This window comes from Argentina anserina, chromosome 6 (genome assembly GCF_933775445.1).
Source record: "Argentina anserina chromosome 6, drPotAnse1.1, whole genome shotgun sequence".
NCBI classification, from domain to species: Eukaryota; Viridiplantae; Streptophyta; class Magnoliopsida; order Rosales; family Rosaceae; genus Argentina; species Argentina anserina.
The window spans coordinates 2,272,574-2,295,244 of NC_065877.1; the positions used below are offsets into that span (position 1 = coordinate 2,272,574).

The 22,671-nt window shown below is 38.5% G+C and overlaps 4 protein-coding genes across 6 annotated transcripts; 2 read left to right on the forward strand and 2 right to left on the reverse strand.

Annotated features, from left to right (window-relative positions):
* Positions 1-206: 206 nt before the first annotated feature.
* LOC126800716 (E3 ubiquitin-protein ligase ATL31-like) lies at positions 207-1,713 on the forward strand. The gene is made up of 2 exons (XM_050528122.1): positions 207-260; positions 404-1,713. Exons 1-2 carry the CDS (start codon positions 207-209, stop codon positions 1,670-1,672), a joined length of 1,323 nt encoding a protein of 440 aa, XP_050384079.1. The 3' UTR covers positions 1,673-1,713.
* A 2,814-nt stretch (positions 1,714-4,527) lies between these two features.
* On the forward strand, positions 4,528-7,735 carry LOC126798889 (DNA excision repair protein ERCC-1). Its single transcript, XM_050525969.1, has 9 exons — positions 4,528-4,788; positions 4,994-5,099; positions 5,718-5,821; positions 6,043-6,142; positions 6,280-6,356; positions 6,544-6,643; positions 6,791-6,862; positions 6,957-7,025; positions 7,237-7,735. The coding sequence occupies exons 1-9, from the start codon at positions 4,544-4,546 to the stop codon at positions 7,540-7,542; spliced, it is 1,179 nt and encodes a 392-aa protein (XP_050381926.1). The 5' UTR covers positions 4,528-4,543; the 3' UTR covers positions 7,543-7,735.
* A 552-nt stretch (positions 7,736-8,287) lies between these two features.
* On the reverse strand, positions 8,288-11,202 carry LOC126799171 (probable serine/threonine-protein kinase PBL7). The gene is made up of 6 exons (XM_050526306.1): positions 10,845-11,202; positions 10,479-10,747; positions 9,635-10,017; positions 9,067-9,199; positions 8,778-8,867; positions 8,288-8,692 (listed from the first exon to the last, which is right to left on the reverse strand). Exons 1-6 carry the CDS (start codon positions 11,134-11,136, stop codon positions 8,537-8,539), a joined length of 1,323 nt encoding a protein of 440 aa, XP_050382263.1. The 5' UTR covers positions 11,137-11,202; the 3' UTR covers positions 8,288-8,536.
* Positions 11,203-11,538: 336 nt separating this feature from the next.
* Positions 11,539-14,338, reverse strand: LOC126799634 (uncharacterized). 3 transcript variants are annotated; one of them, XM_050526873.1, is made up of 4 exons: positions 13,538-14,248; positions 13,044-13,143; positions 12,545-12,772; positions 11,539-11,982 (listed from the first exon to the last, which is right to left on the reverse strand). In XM_050526873.1, the coding sequence occupies exons 1-4, from the start codon at positions 13,694-13,696 to the stop codon at positions 11,969-11,971; spliced, it is 501 nt and encodes a 166-aa protein (XP_050382830.1). In that variant the 5' UTR covers positions 13,697-14,248; the 3' UTR covers positions 11,539-11,968. The 3 variants fall into 3 exon arrangements, with proteins under 3 accessions (XP_050382830.1, XP_050382829.1, XP_050382828.1); XM_050526872.1 differs by lacking the exon at positions 11,539-11,982 and adding an exon at positions 14,255-14,338 and having other exon boundaries at positions 12,143-12,772; positions 13,538-13,716; XM_050526871.1 differs by lacking the exon at positions 11,539-11,982 and adding an exon at positions 14,255-14,322 and having other exon boundaries at positions 12,143-12,772; positions 13,538-13,746.
* Between the last annotated feature and the right edge of the window lie 8,333 nt (positions 14,339-22,671).

Genomic DNA, 22,671 nt, shown 5'->3' on the forward strand with positions numbered 1-22,671 from the left:
TTGCATTTGGTTCATTGTGATCTTCGAGCTATCATTTTGGTACTGTTAATTTAAAATTACAACAAATTAATACCGAACCTGTTTTCCAATTAGTATCAGATCCCAAGAAGATCAGCACATTTCTAAGCTGAGAAACCCTAAATGGAAAGCAATGGATTATGCAATCAATACTAATGATCCAAGTTAATTTTATCACATTTATATAAATGGATAATTTACCTGAGAAATCACGACCTACCTGGAAGGCTGGAAGGCAGCGCGTGATCCGCTGTGGCCCCCGGCACGCCATCCATGACCGGATGCTGTCGTCAGCTATGACCATTTCACCCAAGTGCCAGAGGAAACTCCACCGGTGTGGACCCCCCCTTCCTTCCATTTTTCCATCATAGTCTTTGTCTTTCAGCTTTTCGATCTACACGACACCTTCTCGGACGGAGCCGATATTCCTTTCTTTCTCATTTATAAACATCTCCACTCTCCTCTCTCAACTCTCTCTCTCTCTCTCTCTCTCTCTCTCTCTCTTCTTCATCCACTAAACTACAGCATGAATCACTTATCCTACGCCGTCAAACACGGCGCCGCTGCTCTGTTCCTGATCCTACTCATCTCGTCGGAAGTCTTAGCTCAGCCTGCTATTCCTTCCGGTGACCCTTATCCCTACCGGCAGAAGTTCAGCCCCATGATGGCGGTCATCATTGTTGTCCTAGTCGCCGCGCTCTTCCTCATGGGCTTCTTCTCCGTCTACATCCGCCACTGCTCCGAGCCCCAGTCCGGCAGCGTCCGCGTCGGAGGTGTTGCTACCGGCCGCTCCAGACGCGGAGCTGCGCGTGGACTCGAAGCCAGCGTGATCGACACGTTCCCGACGTTGGAGTACAAAGTCGTCAAGGGGTTGAAAATAGGCAAGGGAGCGTTGGAGTGCGCCGTGTGCTTGAACGAGTTTGAAGACGACGAAACGCTGCGTCTGATTCCCAAGTGCGACCATGTGTTTCATCCCGAGTGTATCGACGAGTGGCTGGCTTCTCATACTACCTGTCCGGTTTGCCGCGCCAATCTAGTGCCTCAGGACGGTGACCCCGTCGTCGAGCTCGGTGAGTTGACTCCCCAAGACGACGTGGAAGCCCAACACGAGGACTGTGACTCGGCCGCGCCGGACCACCACAACAGTGACGGACAGCGGGAAGAAGTAGAACCTGAGGTGTTGAACGTGAACCAGACTTTGAATAGGAACCGGGCACGTGGCGGCTCAAGATCAAGCAGGTTCCGTCGGTTGTTTCCCCGGTCTCACTCGACCGGGCACTCACTGGTCCAACCGGGCGAGGACACGGAGCGGTTCACTTTGAGACTACCGGTCGAGGTGAGGAAACAAATCATCAACCGGGAGCTACACCGGTCCACTAGCGTGCTGGTGTTGCCCCGAGATGGGAGTTCAAGGCGTGGCCCTCGAATGGGGGACAGTGGTAGCAACAATAGAGTGAGGAGCTTTAAGCGACTCGAGCCGTTAGACCGGAATTTTAAGTCGGACCGGTGGGTGTTTTCTAGGGCTCCGTCGTTTTTAACAAGGATGTTGTCCATGAAGTCGCCAAAGGTGGCGGCTAACGATGGCGAGGGACCTTCCGATCAGCCAAGTGAACCGGCTTTTACAAAAAGCGGTTCAGTTCGACCACCGGTTTGATGTAAATTCAGAGTTCCTATTAAATTTATTTTCTTTATTGCCATAGTGTAGGTTGATTGGTTAAATGTCTAAAGGTCTTTGTATCCTATCATTGTTAATGGAAGTAAACAATTTATAATACACTCTTAATTTGAATCAAGCCTAACGTACATACGCAATACATACGTCCAATGTAATAAGAGTTTTTTTCACCAACAGTCCCTCAACTCTGGTGTACCTACCAATGTGATACCTCAACTCTTAATCGTACCAATGTGATACCCAGACTCTAGTATTGCTATCATTAAAGTACTTCCGTTAGTTTTTTTTAACTTTTCCGTTATCTTGGTGACGTGGCAGGTACGTGAGGCCCACAAAGAGGGTTAAAAGACAAAATTAACCTCATCTGAGAGGAACAATGTTTTTCCCGCCCTTTACCTTGAGAAAGACACCCAACAATTCTAATTTTGGCGCCAATTTTCCCTCCCTACTCCTTAATTTGTGTCTCTTATCTAAACTAAAGAACTACCGCCAACCAGTCGACCACAATCTGATAAAACCTAGATCAATCTCATTTTCTATTTTTACCCTACCACTTGTTAAACTAACAGAATAAATATATAAATTTATATGGAACATCTCATTTCCACAATCTCATAAGAATATAAAAACACATAACTTAACGAAATTCAAATACATGTTTAAGTACCATTAGTTGCCACCTTTTATGTTGATCTGCCATGATTTTTGCTTGTAAGAACTTTTAAGTACCATTAGTACAATGCTTTATCTGCTGGTATTATTCCCTCTGGCTTAACGAAATTCAACTACATGTACCATTAGTTCTTACAAGCAAAAATCATGGCAGATCAACATAAAAGGTGGCAACTAATGGTACTTAAACATGTATTTGAATTTCGTTAAGTTATGTGTTTTTATATTCTTATGAGATTGTGGAAATGAGATGTTCCATATAAATTTCTATATTTATTCTGTTAGTTTAACAAGTGCTAGGGTAAAAATAGAAAATGAGATTGATCTAGGTTTTATCAGATTGTGGTCGACTGGTTGGCGGTAGTTCTTTAGTTTAGATAAGAGACACAAATTAAGGAGTAGGGAGGGAAAATTGGCGCCAAAATTAGAATTGTTGGGTGTCTTTCTCAAGGTAAAGGGCGGGAAAAACATTGCTCCTCTCAGATGAGGTTAATTTTGTTTTTTAACCCTCTTTGTGGGCCTCACGTACCTGTCACGTCACCAAGATAACGGAAAAGTTAAAAAAAACTAACGGAAGTACTTCAATGATAGCAATACTAGAGTCTGGGTATCACATTGGTACGATTAAGAGTTGAGGTATCACATTGGTAGGTACACCAGAATTGAGGGACTGTTGGTGAAAAAAACTCATGTAATAATTGGCTCGATCTTACTCTGAAGTATCACCAGCTTAGGCAGATAGGTTCAGTTGCATTCTTCCCTGCAATTAAATAATGCACAGAGTATTGATGAGCATGCCATCGATTACTCTCTCATTCTTCTTAACTAATTAGCTATGAAAACATTCGATTAAAAATAGAAGAAAAGGTATACTGTTTCGACTTTCATTTTCAACAATATAAAATCTCATTCCACCTATTAGTGTTTAAAAGCATACTGTTTCGACTTATTGGAAACAAAATTATATCTCATTCCACCAAAAACAATATGAATTCTCAATTCGATTGAATTGTATCTTTTGATAATGTTAGTATTCTCTGTTTTTATATATATTAAGGTACCACCTACATCTACATTATACATATCTGTAGAACAATTCTCTCCATATATATACCATATACATATTTAGATTCATATAAATTGGAATGGCACATATTCCATATCAAATCTTACGACTTCAGGCCTAAATTTGCGCCACTATCCATGCTTTGGAATACAAAATTATTCTGTAGGCGTGAGTGCATTCGAGACTTTGAAACAAAGTGTTTGAATATATATACTTATGTTTCAGAAAATTAGGAAGTTGCCAATCACCTTACATATTGGCACATATATTCTAGTCTTCCTTCCATTCAAAAACAAATTCTAGTCTTCCGCTTCAAGGAATAGCTAGCTTTTATATATATAATTCTTGGCTAGTTTCTTTGACCATAAAAGTCCCATCGATCACAATTGCTCTTGAATACTATAACTGATCGGCCCTCTTAAGGTCCTTCACAGTCACAAACGGCCATTGATCGATCCAATTAGTCTTAGCTTACTAGTTTCGGGTTCAATTTCCTCATTCTTTGGCTATGCTTTTGCTCCAAGTTTTTCGCCAACAACTAGTCACAATTGAGTTGTGAATGTCACTGATATGATTATATATATGTGCTTGTAGACTAGACCGAGATAGGCTGACCATGACGGATATACAGGGACGTTAACCTTAATGTAACGTAGGAGAACAAAATAAACACGAAACGCCGGCGAGGATAACTAAGTGATAAGTGAACTAAGCAAAACCACTTAGAAACCTGAGTGACTTCTTATATATATGTGACAAATAATGAAAATAAGCACCAAAACGTGATCAGAACTTGTGGAAACTCTACTTATTTTTACGCCCCGGAAGCACCTTACGCAGATGTGTCTAGGTCTGAGAGCCAGAATGCATAGCAACGTAGCCACCCAACCACCGGGGATACAACGACCGCCGTCGGCCGACCAAATCATGAAGCCAAATGTCTCAGATCCGACTTGACGCTAACCCATCCATATCCAACACACATGGGCCAATTGAATGGGCCTTGTGCCAGTCTCTACTCGACAAACCTAACCCACCATAAAAGGTTAAAAGTCCCCATGTACTTCAAAATTCACACACCTCGTTAGAACAGAACCAGAAACAGAGAAAGCATGGAAGACGAAGACAGAGTGCAACATACAGCGTCGTCATCTCAAAAGAGCAAGACAGTGATAACGATACCATCTTTCCAAGAAGTTATAGAGAGCTCGCAGTCAAAATCAACCCCACCTTCTCTGTTTGCTCCCTCCAAAACCTTTTCTCAAGCTTTCGCCTTCGTCAAATCCTCTGAGTTTTACTCTCCTCCTCCTCCTCCCTCCGCCACACCCCCAAAACCCACAGAAGCCTCTAACTCAAGGTACCCTTTTGCCAATTTCAATTCTCTTTTGGTTTCTGTCATTTTTGATTTTTGATTATGGAAATGTGGTTTATTGTTTTGTTTGGGTGAGAAATGTAATATAGCTTAGGATGATTGGAATGTTAAGGCATTGTGGAAGTTTGTGTTGCTCTGTTTTTGGGTACCTGAAAGTTTGATGCTTTGTGGTGTTTGTTTCTTGTTTTAGGGGAACTGGGCAATCTGACGTTCCATCTTCATCTGCTCCTGCTAATGCTGTTGCATCTTCATCGTCTGTGCAGCGTCGCAATGCGATTCTTGTGAGCAACAGACAGGTATAGTGTTGGAAGTTTTGTTTCTCTCAAAGTTTGAGCATTGCGTTTGAATTGAATCAGATGAAGCTTAGGATAATTTCTCTGAGGTGTGGACTTTGCATATCTTGTAGGTATAGGTTTAAATTGATGGCTTTATAACAAGAAGGAGGTTATCCTCCTTATGTAGTTTACATTGTTGTGCCTATGCATAATTGTAATACTGCTATTCAATTGGTTCATTATGTCCATCTTATTGGCAGGAAGACTCCTTAATACTCCTCTTGTTATTTATTTATATACATAGTATGCATTGCAATGTGAGAGAAAACAATTTTAACAACCCATACGGATAAAACATAACAAGCATTCGGGGTATAGTATGGTCACAGGTTAGTTGTAATGGTGTAGAATTGCATCTAGACTTGTACACACTGTAGCAGTTTCCTCAACAGGTAAAGAGGGATTGAGCAGTTCTAAATATAGCCAAAAGGAAATTATAGTGTGCCCAAAGAGGGGAAGGTGCTTTTTAAATTAGACACTCATGAGCTGGAGTTCAACTTATGCAGCTTGTGGCTGCAAGTAATTTTAAGTTGCAATTATGATATCTGAACTAAGTGGATTTATATTTTCTCCTTGCAGAAGGGAAACCCCTTGCTCAAACATATCAGAAATGTGAGGTGGGAATTTGCAGATATTGTATGTGACTACTTACTTGGACAAAGCTCATGTGCTCTCTATCTAAGGTTTGGAAGTTGCACCTTTTTATACTACTCTATACACATGAGCCCATAGTCAGGATGCTCTGTAGTAAATCCATACAACTATTACTGTCAGTTTTGCTCGAGCCTGTGATGCTATTGATAAAAAAAAAAAAGTAAAGTGGAACAGTTTCTGCAAACTGGAGGACTAGCTTCGTCATGTGATTTTTGTTGTGCTTCATAACTTACATAAGAATGTGTTGCAGTCTTCGTTATCATCTGCTGCACCCAGATTATCTATATTACCGTATTAGAGAATTGCAAAAGAACTACAAGCTTCGGGTCATACTTTGTCACGTTGATGTGGTAAGCATCATGCCAGCTTAAATTCATACCTTTAAAATATAATTATATTCCAAATATTTCCTGGTTTCTGTTTTCATGCAACAATTTCTTTCTGAGTTTGTAACAGTGGACTTTCTTTATGTTTTAATTGGTTTTAGGAGGACGTAGTTAAGCCATTACTTGAAGTCACTAAAACTGCCATGCTTCATGAGTGTACCCTATTATGTGCTTGGAGGTACAGACTTTCTTATGTTAAACTGCAAATCACATTTGCTTTTTTTCTTAAACTTTCAAGAATAGAGACTATTAACAGAGATCAGATGCTGTTACTAACATTTGCCCCTTCTTTCTTTTGATGTTCCATTTTTGTTTTTAATTTTCCTTTTGTTTTTACCTGCCTTTCTTTTAACATTTTTCCTCAGCTTGGAGGAATGTGGACGCTACTTGGAGACGATAAAAGTCTATGAAAACAAACCTGCTGACATTATTCAAGGTCAAATGGATACAGACTATCTATCACGGGTATTGTTATACTTGAGGTCAACTGATCAAATGTTTCTTCATGAAAGCCAAATTATTTTATCTCAAATGCTATACAACTAGTGTGCGTTGTATGACGTACATTCATATGAGTTCACTGGACTGAAGCTTGTGTCTTTAATGTTGAAGCTAAATCATGCGCTAACGACTGTACGACACGTCAACAAGACTGATGTTGTAACCCTTGGAACTACTTTTGGGGTATGGCCGCAACTTTTCCCTGTGAATTTTTAGTTTGCAGAGGCTTACTCATATACTAAATGTTGATTTGGACATAATGGCCATGTAATTGCAGTCTCTTTCCCATGTCATGGATGCTTCAATGGAAGATCTGGCTCGTTGCCCAGGCATAGGAGAGCGTAAGGTATTCTCCCAGTGTTCAAAGTTTGTCCTTTTTCATAAGGGATAGACCACCATCCAAAGTAACATTCATGCATTTCTTTCTGGTTGCAACTTTGCATGCATGCTAGTATGTGTGATTCTATTTATGATTTCCAAATGTTCATTCGCTGGTAGTTTGTATTATGGTTTGTATCCTTGTGAAGGCAAATATCTCACTACACCACAATCTTCAGGTAAAACGTTTGCATGACACATTCCATGAACCATTTAAGCGTGTGGTTGCCAGCCGCCCTGCTGTTCCAGAATCATCTCCTCTGGACAATGCCGAACCTCTTTCAGTGACTGAAGATAAAGATAAAAAGGACACCGGAGAAGAAAGCAAACACAGGAACAAAGAACCAGAACCGACTGTTAAGTCTGCCCTGTCTGCTGCTTTTGCCAAATATGCTGACAGAGTTCAGAAAAAGAAATCACCACAGTTGGACAACAGAGATGCAAGTGTGGTCATGGAAGGTGAACCTGAACAGGAAAAGTTGTAATGTCATTGGTTCAAAGCTTCAAATTGATTCGTGGGAAGAACATGTAAGCTTCCAGTTTATCTGAAGTTTGCTTCAAGTCAAGTTTCTCTAGCTCCATTCTTAGTTTTTTTTTTTTGGACAGATCATTCTTAGGTTTTAGAAAATGTAAATGTTTATATGGATCATTCTTCTGTTTATATCAATCTTGAGACTTGTACAGATTGAGGTGAGTAGTCTAGATCATGATAAACCTACTTCTGGTTAAAGAAAAAAATATATGCACCAAATGTTGATGTTCAAAAGTCTCGGTAGATCTGAGAGGTTCCACTTTTAATAAACATGGACAATAGATGCTTTAACAGATGAACTTTCCGTTGTGTCCCAAATCGAAAAAAAAATACGTTCTGTTATATCACATGAAGAATGTCATAACCATCTTCCACGTGATTCTTGATGTTGGTATTAAAAGTGACGATCTCCAACCCAGTCATCAGGTTTCTATTATTTTCTAGTCATATATCAATGAGTTGCTCTTACTATCAAGAACAGCAAATTACAATTCTACAGAATCACAGGCCGGACAATGTCAACATCCAAAAGTAGTTGAAGGCTAGATAGCTCATAGCAGATTCATTGATAAAGAAACGTACAACAGTAAAATGGTGTTAAAAATGTACAGGAGAGAAATCACCAGCTAATTAGACCACATACCGGCCTAAGTTGATGCTAAGCTTTCAAGCATGCATGTTACTATTGTTCGTTTGCCGCTGTCAGTGTGGTTCAAGAACTATGATCTTGGAGTGAACCACATAGAAAGCTTTGCCTTTGTGAGTTCAACTGTACTAAACTCAATTTATTAAATGGAGGATCGTTCTTGTTTGAATGTTTCATTTGTTTTCTGTGAGTTCCCGGGAAAATATTATTCTCTCAAAAGTCTATGAAAGTGCAAAGGGTGATCTCATTTCCCAATAATTTATTGCGAGTAGCAGCTTCACAGACCTTTAGCTCCCTAAGCCTAATACCTTGGACTTACTACTTGAATTTGAAATCTAGAGGAGCCAGAGGAGCCAACATAGTTTTTAACCAGTGGAATTAGAGAGGGAACCACATCAGCCATTAGAGGCCGATATTCAGCTTCTGGCTGCACACACATTGCCGCTATAGCTGCTATCTGTAATGTACAGTATTGAGTTAATAAACTGGAAATATAGCATAAATCAATTACTCCAATTGATTAGTAGCCAAGATTATTTTACCTGAATGAGATCCCTCTTTGAGTATTGCCCTTTAAGAGCTGGATCAACCATGTGCACAACTTTTTCTCTGTTAGTTAGCCTAGGAAGAGCCTGAAAAATCATACAGAAAAACAGATTTATACCTCCCTTTTCAAAACAGATTTATACCTCTTAATCTGCAGTTGCTACCAGACAAGCATATAAATATTAAATAACAACTACAACTACATTTTCTCTGTCATTAAATTTAACAAAAACTTGTACGGTAAATTGATTTTTTTGTGGACAATTAAACCATTTATTCACTAACCCATGAGACAAGGACATGTTCTCCAGAAGGCCTCTTGGTATCTACAGGCACACGCCCTGTTAGCAGCTCTAAAAGAACCACCCCGTAGCTGTAAACATCCGATTTTGTAGTCAGCTTTCCAGTTGAGGCATACCTACATCACCAAAACTCAGTAAAAAATATATATAATGTAACAGTTAAGAAACTACTGCACACACATAATGCTTTCTTGTACTGTCCCCATCTTTGAAATCAGAGCTTTCCGAAGTTTTTGCTTTTTATAGGTTATATATTTATGTGCCAATGCAGATTATATGGACCATGCAAAAGGGATTAGTTAAAGGGATGATAGTCATCATCGATGGAATGGTGTTTTGGTAAGAACTTCCTTAGCTTCTTCAAAATTATCTTTTGCTCTATCAATGCAAGTACCACCTGAAGATGATACAAAATGACAGCTAGCTTAATAGTGATATTAGTATATGCCCCCATGCATGTGCATGTTTCTATTGCAGTAGATATGTATTTGTATGCATCTAGCCTACTGATAAGTAAGAGAGAGGCCTGTTACAGATGATTTGGCACTCACTCTGGTGCTAGATATCCTGTGGTCCCGAGCACTCGTGTCGAAACCTGACCATTAATCTTGTCAGAAGCCATCTTTGCCAACCCGAAATCAGAAACCTTGGCACGGAAGTTTTGATCTAGAAGCACATTGCTGCATTTGAAGTCACGATGTATAACAGATGGGATGTTTTTCTCGTGGAGGAACTCAAGGGCCTTGGCACAGTCGAGTGCTATCCTCAATCGGGTACCCCAATCCAACGGCTGCTGATGGTTTCGAGAATGCAGATGGTCTTGAAGAGTGCCACCGGGCATGCATTCAAATACAAGGAGCCTATGATGCTGGTCAGCACAGTAACCAAGTAGCTCCACCAAGTATGGAGACTGCAATCGGCTTAGTAGATCAACCTACAATAGGTGAAAAAATAAAGGAAAAAAAGACTTTGAGTGTCTTCCATTTTCTTTCACCCTCATGTGCAGAAATGAATGAAATCGACTAGAAACAATGTTGTATCCTCAAAATCAGGGTCTTATCTTTGTTAAATAGGACATACACAGAGTTTAAGATATATAGAACACCTTTGCAAAAAAATGAAGGGAGCATAGCATGGTGTGCACTAAAGGTCAACCCTGAAGTTTTGTTTTCTGAAGTGTGAAGAGATAACATACTTGCATTTTTTGAAAGATGTAAAGGAGACAAGAGTTAACATATTATTATTAAAGTTCTAAGTATTTTCTAATCATGCTTCAATTATGTGTTCAGGAAAGAAGAGAAAACAGCACAAAAACAAAGTTGAGCAAACAATGAGGAATAGATAGATAGCAAATGAGAAAGACAACAAAAAAAGCTAATAAATGAAGTCACTGACCTCAAGCCTGAAAGCACGCTCCCCTTGCCTTCCTTCCCTGCGCAGCATCTTAATGGCAGCCATGGTTCCATCACGGAGGACTCCCCTATACACCACTCCAAACCCTCCACGGCCTATCACATTAGCCTCGCTAAACTTATCGGTGGCCTCCTCGAGTTCCTTGTATGACAGCACTTGAACTCCTTTATATCTAGTTGGTGTTGTGATTGCTCCTGGTACCCTCACTGACTTCCCCAAGTTCCCTCCATGAAGACACCCTCCCTTCACATCTGCAACATTTGTTTCAAGCATTAATACAAAGTTACAAACAATGTTCTGTGCATAATGAAAGCTCATGAACTGCGAAACAAGGGATGAGATCATTACCAGGGCTACAACTGAAGTTCATGGAGTTTTGAACAATGAACCTGCAACTTGTATTGTTCAAGCTGCCCTTCTCATCATCAATGTCGCTGTCACTGGCTTTGGCTGACCGCAGACGTCTGAGCAATAATATGATGAGACTTATAGCAAGAATGAGCATCACAGAAGCGATGGACATGATGATAATAATAGCAAACTTGGAAGGAAAACTTTCATGGTGGCGGCGGCTATAGGAATGTGAAAGGTGGTGTTTGTCATCAGTATGGTTTCCTGAAACACTACTGTTAACTTCCATGAGCACAAAGAGCTATGCAAATTGGAAGAAAATGGCAGAGACAAAGAAAGAGATTGTTTTGTATACGGTACTTTGGAGGGGGGGGGGGGGGGGGGGGGGGGGGTTGGGTTTTCCCTTCTAGGTGGGATGGTCATATATCTTCACATGATTCCTGATCGTCTTCTTCTCTCTCTCCTCGTGAATACCAAGTGGTATTCCACTATTCCGCACTTCATTCGTCTCTTCTTTTGTATTTTCTATGGAATTGTCTGTCTTTCTATCAGAAAGTCTTGGAAGCTATTGTACCACTTTCACATTCACTCTCATCAGGTACAATTATTTGGCAATAATTAACCATTCTCCTCCTAGATATTTGGATTATCTATATCATTATGGGAATGATAGAAATTCGGACAATGACAACACCAATTGGGCATGAAGTTTATAATGGCCACTAAAACATTTAACATCAAAATAGCAGGCTGAACCCAGAAAACAAGGAGAATATGAAGAGACAGTACTGTACTATTGCATACCACTAAAAGCTCCATAGGTCCAATAATCCTTTTAATTCCATTCAATTTTCACTCTTTCATAGAGCTGGTACAGTAGGTAAAACTAAGAAATTTACTGATCCAAAAACTTCAGTCCTCACTTCCCCCAGCTACAAGTCACAACATGATATCCTCGAATGACATCATAAAAAGAGTTCAAAACAGATGAAAAACATTATCATGTGACAGATATTCGTTTCGTTTACCCTTAACAACTGAGAGAGAAATTTAATTTACACTGATCACCTCCTGCAGTATATGCAGTGCCGCATCACTCTCAGAGCTGGGAACTTGTCCCTTCATCTTTCAAGTCCTTCCTGGATGTGAAAGAGAGACATCAACTAATCAAGACTGTAACCTGAGTATCATGTGACTTCACTTTTGGCACTAATACCTAGCTGGTGGATGACCAGTAGTTGTAGTTAAAGTAGAGCATGAATCGAAAAATATCAATTTCTACAAGTATGCAAATGAATCTGTTGAGCATAGCCCACACATTAATCTTCATTTCCTTCATCCATCTATGAATTTATGGTTGATCCATCCATCTTATTCAGTAACATATGATGAAATCACAAGCTTCCAAATTATATACCACTGAACAGTAATATCCAGGTCTGCAGTTGCCATCAACAACAAGACCAATGTTGTCATAAACAAAGCTGCACTGAGAAACCTGCCAAAATTATGAATGGAGTATGATATGTGCAATATCTTGATTTGCAATATGTAGTTCAAATATATCCATGCAGCAAGAAATAATTCTTGTGTTTCACCAAAAGAACCACCTTCAGTATGCAAATTCAATATCTTATTGATATATTAGGACCAAGTATTACACTTCCATTAATCCTCAGAAAAGCCAAGAAACCTACTAATAAGCTTGGCTACAGGTGTGGCATCACCTGGATGGTATGGAATGAGGGACTCCACTTTCATATCTGCAATAGTGTGTTGAAGGGTCTGTGGGCGAGCATAATACAGATGCTTCCTGTCTGCTAGTTCTTCCGCCAACTCACTTTGATGGTTGTCCATCAAATCTTCATTAACCACAACAATTAAGGGCTTCCCAAGTCGCAATGACTCAAATATGCTTCCTGACCCTGCACCACAGTAATTATAGGCATAAAATATTAGGCATCACAAATGTAGAAAGCACTAAGATTCAACAGAATGTCATTTTCCTTCCTATTAAACTTTTGACTTGATTGTAATCTGAAAGTAGTGAGTATATGAAAAGTGCCTTCATAAAAGCATTTGAGCATCATGTGATTTCAGATAAATGTCAATGTTAGACATATATTGAAGTAGTGTTTCTCCAATCTGAAGTTGGTAACATAAGGCATAGAATAAAACACACTACTACAACAGTACCTGCATGGCTAATGACAAGAGATGCTGCTCTTAGATGGTCTGCAATGCTTGATGAAAAAGTGAAGTAATCTACTGCAATGGAGTCATCGCTTCCTTCAGACTACATTAAAAGTAATGTTCAGGGCATGTTTTAGAAAATGGAAACCAAAATAGATAAAGTAAGAATATATAAAAATCTTGCTTATACAAAGGAAGACAAAGTTTGTTGAGATAAGAGATGTAAACAAGTGATTATATGTAACAAAGATTTCCATAGCCTTGCTCCATATGCGAAAACTTGCCTAAGCAAACAGGTCTATAATCAACCAGTTTTTACGTTGTGAAGTAACTCTAAGTTCATTACACATACAGAACACTTTCTTTCTTGGCTAACCTCTCAACTCATAAGAATTAAACTCTCTTCTTGATGATATTACTATAGAGCACATTATGAACATCAGACATCAATCACATAATTTTTGCCACTAAAATAGCTGGGACTGAAACTTCAGTACCTTTGAGGGAATATAGGAGCCACGGCCCATTTGAATAAGAATATCAGTGTACCCTCTTCTTGACAGCTCGAGTTTAACCTCTCGTGTATCCACCGCTTTCACCAGAGCATCAAAACTAGTTGTTCCAACAGTTACAAAAACTGTCTTCTTAGACTTCATTCTGACCTCAGTATCTCTGCCTACAATACGTCTAGTTTCACAAACTAATTCTGCAGCAGTCGTAAGCAACAAGAAACAGTTGCAATTGCAAGATAACCAAATGCATTTGAAAACAAATTACAAGCAAAATGTGGAAACTGAAAACTAGAAATCAAAGCTCAAAATTATGTCTTACATCGTCTAGTGAGCCGTATATGGGTCCAACGAATCAGAAAGGCACCACATTTTGAGCTTATATGGGATTAAAGACGGCACATTTGGACATATTAACTTAAAGCCACAACCTTTAACTAAGATCATCACACTTCATAATCACACAGTCATTGGGAAGTGAAATTCACAACAAACCCATTAAACCCATTTGCATTATCAATCACAAATCCACATTCTAAGATCATAAACCCGCAAAATTCATTGGGGTCTTGGATTTTGGCTTCTTTGAAATTCAATGATACAAAATAAGAGATCATGGAAACTACAGTCTATCTAAGCTGAAATACAAGTGAAGAGTGTTAAACTGATGCGGGTGGAAGATTAAAAGCAAAACACCAAACTCACCTTAATAATCGTCCTCTGTTTGGATTTTGAAAGCAGATGAAGAACTAGTAAGGAAGAATAGGTGGTTGAAAACGGTTACTGGAATAGGGGGCTCCATTTTAAAGCTGGGTTTTGGGCTTCTCATACTTTTCAATGGGCTGCCCTAAAATTACTTTTTAGGCGCAGTGAAAATTGTTTACCTAGCCGAAGTGAAATTTGTTGCCATCTACAGAGCATAAAGTCATAAACAAAGGTGACAAACCTGTTTTTAAACTATGGATAATTGGATATATCACACTATATGCTCCAAAGAAATAGTTCCTGTGCTTCACCAAAAGACCGAAGGCGATCATGCATATTTAGTATCCTTGTATGTTATATATAATGAAGTTCAACTAATGAACTACCCATACTAGAAGTTCAATCATCTGAAAAACCACGAAACCTACTGATAAGATTGGTTACTGACTTACTGGTGTGGCATTTACTTCCTGGATGGTATGAAATGAGGGACTCCACTGTCATATCTGCTACAAATCCTACAACGTGACCAAGTGCAAGCATTCATAGTTTCAGTGCGCATAATATCAAAGAGATGTGTTTTTACTTAGGAAGTAAGAGTCCTGATATAATCCCTGTAGGATTACATCTTTCCCACGCGGTTTGGGAACAGCAGCCATGTATATAAGTAGGAGTACTTCCACTAACTAAGACACTTCAACTCTAGGAGTTTGAAAGCTAATTGTTGGAATTTAGGAATATGGATATGTCATTATATTACATTATATTAGAAAAAAATTCTTATTTTGTTGCTATTTTCTTCGATAAGGGTTATCATTTGGCATGCGGACCTAAAAGCGGCCCTATGGGCCAAGACCCGGCTCAGTGAAAAACCCATTCAAGCACGGCCTTATAGGTAAAAGCTTAGGGTTCAAAGCCTTAGTTTGGCTCATTGGAGCCCATAAGTCCAAAGCCCACCCAAGCCCATTTAAGTTTAAAACTAATAGTTTAATATGTAATTATTTATTAAATATGAGCATTAATTAAATTATTATGTTATATTTAGTTCAATAATTACCACATCTTAATTTTTTTCTTGATAAATATACATTACACATAAATATAATATGTCCAGTCCGGCCCAGAAAAACTCATAAGGCCTGAGCCTATGGATATAATGTGGCCTTGATTTTATTAGCAAGCCCGGCCCGCTCTAAAATTTGAAAAAAAAAATCATCGAAACCCAACCCAACCCGGCCCATTGCCAACCCCTTAATTTCCAACAATGGTCCATTTTCTCTGCATTTCTTTTGTTCATCTTGCTATTTTTTTCATCACTTCAATCATTTCAATTATCCATGATTTCCAGCACATGTATGTCTTCATAATTTCAAGAGTGCGGGTTGTTCGGTCATGGGGGTCGTGACTGTGACGGGGGACTCATTGTGGGTGAAGGTCAGTCGGACTCGTTATTGACGACGGCAGGGCTGGAAAAGGCTCGGGTCGAGAAAAGGAAAAAGGACTCAATGTCAGAGAATGGATCAAAGGAGGTGGTGCAGCCGCTGGAAGATTCATATTTGTGTCAGATTGGGATTCTATTGTCAAAGCCGGCATAGATGGCACCACGAAGCGACGTGTGAGGGGCTGAGCTCCGTTCGAATTTTTTGGCGGGAAAAGCTAGGGTTGAGCGGGTTTTGACCGAGGCTATCGGTTTGACCGGGCCACCTTTAGGGCTTGGAAAGCCAACATAAGCTTATGGGTCAGTTTTAAGTGAGCCACCATTTCTTTTTTGGGCTGAAGACTAAGCTTTCTGAAATCCAGTTGTTTACTGGCCTTTTGGAGTCATTTGGAGGAATAGATGCGCCCTCGAGTCTGAAACATGTGCGGCCAAAATCACCATTTGATGTGGAATGTGTTAAGCGTTCGGCCACACTTAAGCTTGGGTGTCTTATTGGTAGTCAGAATAAGAAGGCTAAAGTGGACAAGAACAAGTCAGTGCATTCATAGTTAAGTTATCAAGTGCTAGTGACAACTCCAAGTCCTAGTTCTAAGGGCAAGGAGAAAGTTTAAGGTTTTGTTTGGGGGCTTTTTCGTTTTGTTTTTATTTTGTTATTTTGAAATCTAGTTTTTCTGTTTTGTTTCGTTTTTCTTTTGGCATGTTATGGATCTTATGTTTTCTGTGTTAGGAATTTCATATCTAAATAGTGCTCTTGTCTTGTTTGTTAATGAGAGAATTTAGAATATGTGGCTTCTCTTATGTACTGCGGTTTGCTCTTTGGGGGATTATGAGTGCTTGTCTATCATGAAATAAGTGATAGTGGACCTGTATGTAACGACAATCTTGGACTTTTATTAATGAACACCTTTAAAAATAATTATATATATATACCTATACCTTTAAAATGTAAATTCTTAGAATCATTAATCCAACGAGAGTACAAGCATAGTTGACAGAGTGAAGAGCAGGACCAACTGCAAGTATTGAGGAATCTAAGAAAACAACAGTGTTGATAACGTAACTTTGTTGTGATTTGTGAATGTGCAAGTTCGTTTGAAAATTGTTTCTTTTCCATGTACACTTCATAGTTCATACTCACTGCTCACATACAGTAACATTTCTTTTTGGTCAAAGCACATACAGTAACATTGGGAACGTGAAATATAATGATGCAGAGAATCGTATCGTAACACTGCGCGAGTTTTCAGAGAAACATCTATCTATTGAGCCGGCCCAAATAAATGGACGGGGCAAAATCTTAGCACATTAAGCCTAGGCAGGCTGAGTGGTCCACCCGTAATAGAAAACTTAAACGGACGAAAATTAGAGACTCGTTGGAGTGCCGTCTTCTCTCATCTGAGTCATCTATACTACTCCGGCGGATTGCGGAGTGACTGCACGACCCAGACTCCACCGGACACCGCCGTCACCACCTCTATATGTTAAGTTTGTATTATCAATGATGCACTTAAAAACTGGAGCATAGAGCAGTACGATTTGGTTTGGGAAGAGTTTACGGTGTACATGTCCCTGATTCAGTTCGATGGGGAAAGTTGATACCATGGTAGTGATGGTACCCTAGTGCAAAGAAGAATGTACCTCCATTACAATACGACTCGAAAAAGAAACAGAAGATGTAGCTAGGGCGACGTTCACAACAACACCTTCTCCGATTCACTTATTTTTATTGCACTAGATTAATGACAGATTCACGGATCACAACATTTAATGAATTCCAATATAGACTCCAACTCTTACACTAATATATGCGAGCGTATATATATATATATATATACACACACACGGTATATAGTAGTCTCATGACTTCACTACGGAAACTACCCAACATTCATGGTCGCATGATAATCAAATGCAAATCTTAATTGCAGAACGTCTCCCAATTATGAACTATCCTATGTAGTCTTACAATAACGTGTCTTTTCTGTTAATGTGCAATTGTCTTCTTTGGTATCTAGTTTTACAATAACGTAACTTTGTTGTGAATGTGCAAGTTCGTTTGAAAATCGTTTCTTCTCCATGTAGTCTTCATTACAATAAGCAAAGCTTTCTTGGCCTTCCCCTATTCATGTGTGTGTGTGAACCGTGAAAGTTCAAAGGACAAAGGGAGGGAATATGTGCGACACAAGTTAGCGGATAAGAAGGAAAAGTGTTTTGAAGGGGATGGGGTTATGAGAACAAAGCAGGGGACAAAAGCGAGAGGTCCTCACTCTTTACTCGTTGATTTCTGATTCAAAGTCTTAAAAAGAGTGATCTAAAGCATGCCAATCAATAGTGACTATGACCATACTTGTTACTTATTGTTGGGGATTCCGATTTTGTTTTTATTATTTGATCTTCCCCGTACTACTACCCCATTGTTCGTCTTTCTCGTCTATTAAGAAAGCAAAGAACCCTAGCCATGCCAAGCTATTGACGTCAATCACTAGCTAGCCGTATCAGTTGCCGTTGCACAAGGAGGTCGAAGCATGCTCAACTCTTGTACTTGTTGGTGTTCCTCGACGCATCAACTGACGGGAGATTTAGACAACTGAGCACATTTATCAAGTTATGTGTCTTGTAAATGAGAACCTAATCACGTAGCTGAGAGCCTGGCATTGATTCTATTGTTACTTGTGCATTTCGCGTCTCTTATGTCTAATCTCACCACACTCTACCTATCCTTAAAAGTAAATATGATTTATGAGCAAGATTGTTGTACGTGTAGTACTCTCTTCCTTGATGTTTACGTTATAAATGATTTACTCAAAACTTAAAATGACACCATTTCAGACACCATTTCACTCACTATTTTAAGATTGGGATCGATCGATTCGTGACTGACTTCATACCATCCCAAATTCCAACAAAATTGTTAAAATACATTTAAAATTCGGTTAAAATTGTAATTTGCACTCCAAATTTGTATTTAAGTCAATTTATTTTTTAAATTTGTTAAAAATTGACGATTTGCACTCCATCCGTTAAATTCAATTATTTCTATCAAATTTTGCGTCACATGTCATGCACATGTAGGATAATGTTGTCATTTTATATTTATATTTTTCTCAAAAATAAATAAAAATATTCTTTAAAAAGATGATTATTTTTTAATCAAATTATTTATTTATATTTTTTTTCTACATACTTAACCTTATTTCGACTTATATATTCAACATACACACTTATTTAAATATAGTGTGTTGTGTATATATATATTTTTATAATATTTTTAAACATATTATATCACGAAAAATAAAAATATATAAATTAATATCATGTTTTGAAAAATTAACAAAAACATAGTAGCAACTGTTTCTCTTAAATAATTTTATTAATTTATTTTATTATTAAATATAAATAAATATATAATGACAATATTGTTCATTAAATGCATGATATGTGACATAAAATTTGATGAAAACATTAAATTTAACGAATGAGAGATAATTTTTAATAAATTTAAGAGGTAAATCGTTTTAAATGTAAATTCAAAATAAAAACGGACAATTATGACAAAATTTAGGTGTAAAATAACATTTTTGCCCCCAAATTCCCGAGTTTATATATGAAGAATATAATCAGTGTTTCCTGATCACTTATTCCCGAGTCGTTTCAAATCAGTACTTCTGGATCATATGAACATCCAATGCGATCAACTAATTCAACTTAATTACCTTGCTCAGAATTATGCATCAAATCCCAGTTTAATTGGTTTCTAAATCAGAAAAGTCAAAGGATAGCATCTATTTGGAAGCCTCATTTTCTGACCAAAATAAAGAAGAGCAGTAGATTGAAGAAACGAACAAACTTGAGAGAACATGCGTGACCGCGTGAATACCAATAATTCACTGTAACCCCCACATCAAATCCGAACATAAAGAAGGCCCTGGCTCCTCCTACAGTGGGTGACTCTTCACCAATTAAGCTTAACCAGTACTGTACCTGACCATTATTTTTCGGGTCCCAAAACCCTAACAACTGTGTGACCATACCAGTTCTTATTAAATTGCCCTCTGGTCCCTGACCTAATTGTCCCCCGGACCCCATCCCTCTGTTCTCCGGGGACCCAGTTCGGCTACGTACCTCCGTCAGAAACCAGCACCGGTGAATAGAGATCGCATAATTTTTGGCCATTTCCTTCTGGCAAATATCTTGCTTGCACATGAAAATCATACAGACATACAGAGATATGTATATAAGAAGCAGGTGAGATTTCAGCTTTCGCTGAAGACGATCACCACTGATCTCAAATCTTTGAAACAAGAAAGAGAGAGATGAGTTTTTGACAGATGAATTCAAAGGGATCGATCCGATCTCGTGTGCAGTTCGTACAAGCTTGAATTTACTTCTCATAATATTTGCGATATTTTCTCTGTTTGGAAGTAATGAGAAAATGGGTACATGGTACGGTGTTTATGCCCTAGGGTTTGGTTATATTATGCATGCAAAACTGGAACTGAGCGATAAGACGAAGGCTTGAGCTGGATGAGAAGATAAGGTTGCAGCTATAGCCTATAGATACGTCTCGATGGCAACCCTAATAATTAATCAGTCATGTTCGTCCACAAAACAAGATTCGCCGGAGTCTCGGAGAAGAACTTGAAAAACTTGATTATTACCAGGCTAGGGTTTCTCTTGGTCAATAATTTACTGTAAGCTAAAGTATTGATGCACGTTTTCAAAAAAGAAGAAGAAGGTATTGATGCACATAACATAGCGGCTAGTGCTTCTCATTATTACTGCTGTTTTGCCTATTTGATGCCGAATTACCGATCGACCAATTTATTTTCTTGTCAAAACGTATGATAATTCGTACGTTTATAAAGATTTTGATCGATCTTTTTACACTTTCAGGATTAATGCAATTATTATGATCTTTATGGATCAATGCATTCTACTCCTTCATCAAGTTCTATCCCTAGATTGTACCCAAAAAAAAAAAGTTATATCCCTAGCTAGCTTCTTTAATTATGAATGATCTAAAAGCAAATCATTCTGGCCAGCTTTTAAGGATTCGAATGTTCACTTCACAATGTTCAACGGCTAGATATTTTCATTCACAGCCTACTACATTTGAACCATACAGTAAGAATGTAAGATTAACGAAAATGCATAATATAACCACACTTGCACAGCATCACATAAACTGCTCATAAACTATAGCTCTTGTCCTTCTTCTTGTTTGATCTCCACTCATTAAACTAGATCACTAGTCAAAGATTAAGGTTAAAAAGCCATTAATTGTGAGCAACCCAATGATAGGCATGAACCATCTTTAATAGGGTTGAATTCCTTGTTACTTTGTGGTGTGTGATGGGGACTGCTTTTTGTCACTATTCCAAGCATCTTTATTTTCTAGGTTTTGTATCTGGTTTTTTAACACAGTGAAGGAAGAAAATGATAAATTCTTGATGGGACATTTTTTCTGTTTTGGTTTTCTTTTTAACCCCAAAGGAAAAAAAAATAACAGCAAGGACACCAATTTCTTCAGGGGTTGGGCTTTTAAGGAAAACAACCAATAATTTGGTTGCAAAAGAAGGAGCTCAAAACCCAGAACCATTATTCTCCTCCTCTTCTTTTCTTTTCTTCACATCAGAGAAAGATCTTGACGATCTCTATTTAGCTTTGAATTGCTTTTGGTGATTTCCTATTGGCATCGTCTTTGATTCACAATCGTGCCCTTACTCCTAGCCTATATTTCCCCATTCCAAATAGAGTCAAACTGACAACCATTGCCACTGACAGGTCTTATAAAAAATTAGTGGAGGACACTAACCTGGAAATGGGGATGTGCTATATATTAGATCTTGCCAATCTCGTGCTGGGCTTAAAAGATTCCTACGGTGCTGTACTTGACAATAAGCTAAAAGAAGACTAATTTTAAAGTGAAGGAAGGAGATGAACAAAGAAAGCACATGTATTAGTTGGGATTATGCTCAAGTTGAGTTGTAATCCTCAAATCATATACCTAAAATGAGCAAAAGAGAGCATGGGGTATGGTTGGGGCCTTGGAAAGTTTCCGGTACATTAATGTTGTCTTAAAATTGAAAGCTTACCGAATGTTGAGTTGATTATCTTTGAGCTTATATAATTTTCGCACGTAGTGTTATTTCTCCGCAGGTTATATATAAATATAAGTTTTGAGTTTTTTTTATTACTTGTAACCACGAAATAGAGAGAGTAAAAACTAAAAAGTGTCGGTGTCTCATTAGCAATCAAATCAACACGAATACAAATGAGAAAAACGTAAATGATCAAGAAAGATAGTTCCCTAGCCTTGAACATCCTCTGGTACGTTACACAAGTACAATCTAAGTTACTAGTTCCACTCCCATCACTCTAAATTATCTGCAACAAAGAAATAAAACTCCACCTATCTTGAACTTAAAGCAAAGAAAAACATATGCAACGAACCAAATATTTATTGAACACTCGCCATTGGAGACATGCACTAGTGCACTACGATAACGTAACTTGTCGAGCCTATAATTCGGCCTCTAATCAAAGAAAATCACATGCAAAGTGAGCATTATTTATTGCACACTTGCATAAATTGATTGGAGTTTATACTACAATCGAAGAGAGATGGATTTGACCGATCAATCAAGCTGGGGTTGGAAAAGAGCCAACCTTTGGAGCAGTGTTCATCCCCACCACCATCACGGCTCATGATCCCAGAACATCAAAGGGCCCATAGTTCACTCATCTCTACTAATCCCCTGTAATCATGTCTTCCATTATTAATATCATCAATCAAGCTAAGCACTTGTCTAATTGCCCAGATTAAACTATAAAGCCTCTGTTCTCTGGACCCTGTACAATGAAATTTTACAGAGCCGTGTAAAGCCAAAGCTTCCTCCAGCTGTGCTTTTGCCATTTTTATATACCTTGCTGCTCGATTCACCGACTTCACTCTTCCCTCTCTGTCTCTCTTTTCCTT

Bases quoted from the DNA above. Each gene is read 5' to 3' on its own strand.
- LOC126800716 (XM_050528122.1), top strand. From the start codon at position 207: ATGGATAATTTACCTGAGAAATCACGACCTACCTGGAAGGCTGGAAGG. The intron at 261-403 runs GTGATCCGCTGT...TTTGTCTTTCAG, and splicing joins GGAAGGCTGGAAGGCAGCGC to CTTTTCGATCTACACGACAC.
- LOC126798889 (XM_050525969.1), top strand. From the start codon at position 4,544: ATGGAAGACGAAGACAGAGTGCAACATACAGCGTCGTCATCTCAAAAG. The intron at 5,822-6,042 runs GTTTGGAAGTTG...AATGTGTTGCAG, and splicing joins TCATGTGCTCTCTATCTAAG to TCTTCGTTATCATCTGCTGC. The intron at 6,644-6,790 runs GTATTGTTATAC...TTAATGTTGAAG, and splicing joins ATACAGACTATCTATCACGG to CTAAATCATGCGCTAACGAC.
- LOC126799171 (XM_050526306.1), bottom strand. From the start codon at position 11,136: ATGGAAGTTAACAGTAGTGTTTCAGGAAACCATACTGATGACAAACAC. The intron at 10,018-10,478 runs GTCAGTGACTTC...CACCTATTGTAG, and splicing joins AGCGTGCTTTCAGGCTTGAG to GTTGATCTACTAAGCCGATT. The intron at 9,200-9,634 runs GTGAGTGCCAAA...TTGGTGATGTAG, and splicing joins ACAGGATATCTAGCACCAGA to GTATGCCTCAACTGGAAAGC.
- LOC126799634 (XM_050526872.1), bottom strand. From the start codon at position 13,696: ATGAAGTCTAAGAAGACAGTTTTTGTAACTGTTGGAACAACTAGTTTT. The intron at 13,144-13,537 runs GTACTGAAGTTT...CTTTTAATGTAG, and splicing joins GCTCCTATATTCCCTCAAAG to TCTGAAGGAAGCGATGACTC. The intron at 12,773-13,043 runs GTACTGTTGTAG...ACTGTGGTGCAG, and splicing joins TCTTGTCATTAGCCATGCAG to GGTCAGGAAGCATATTTGAG.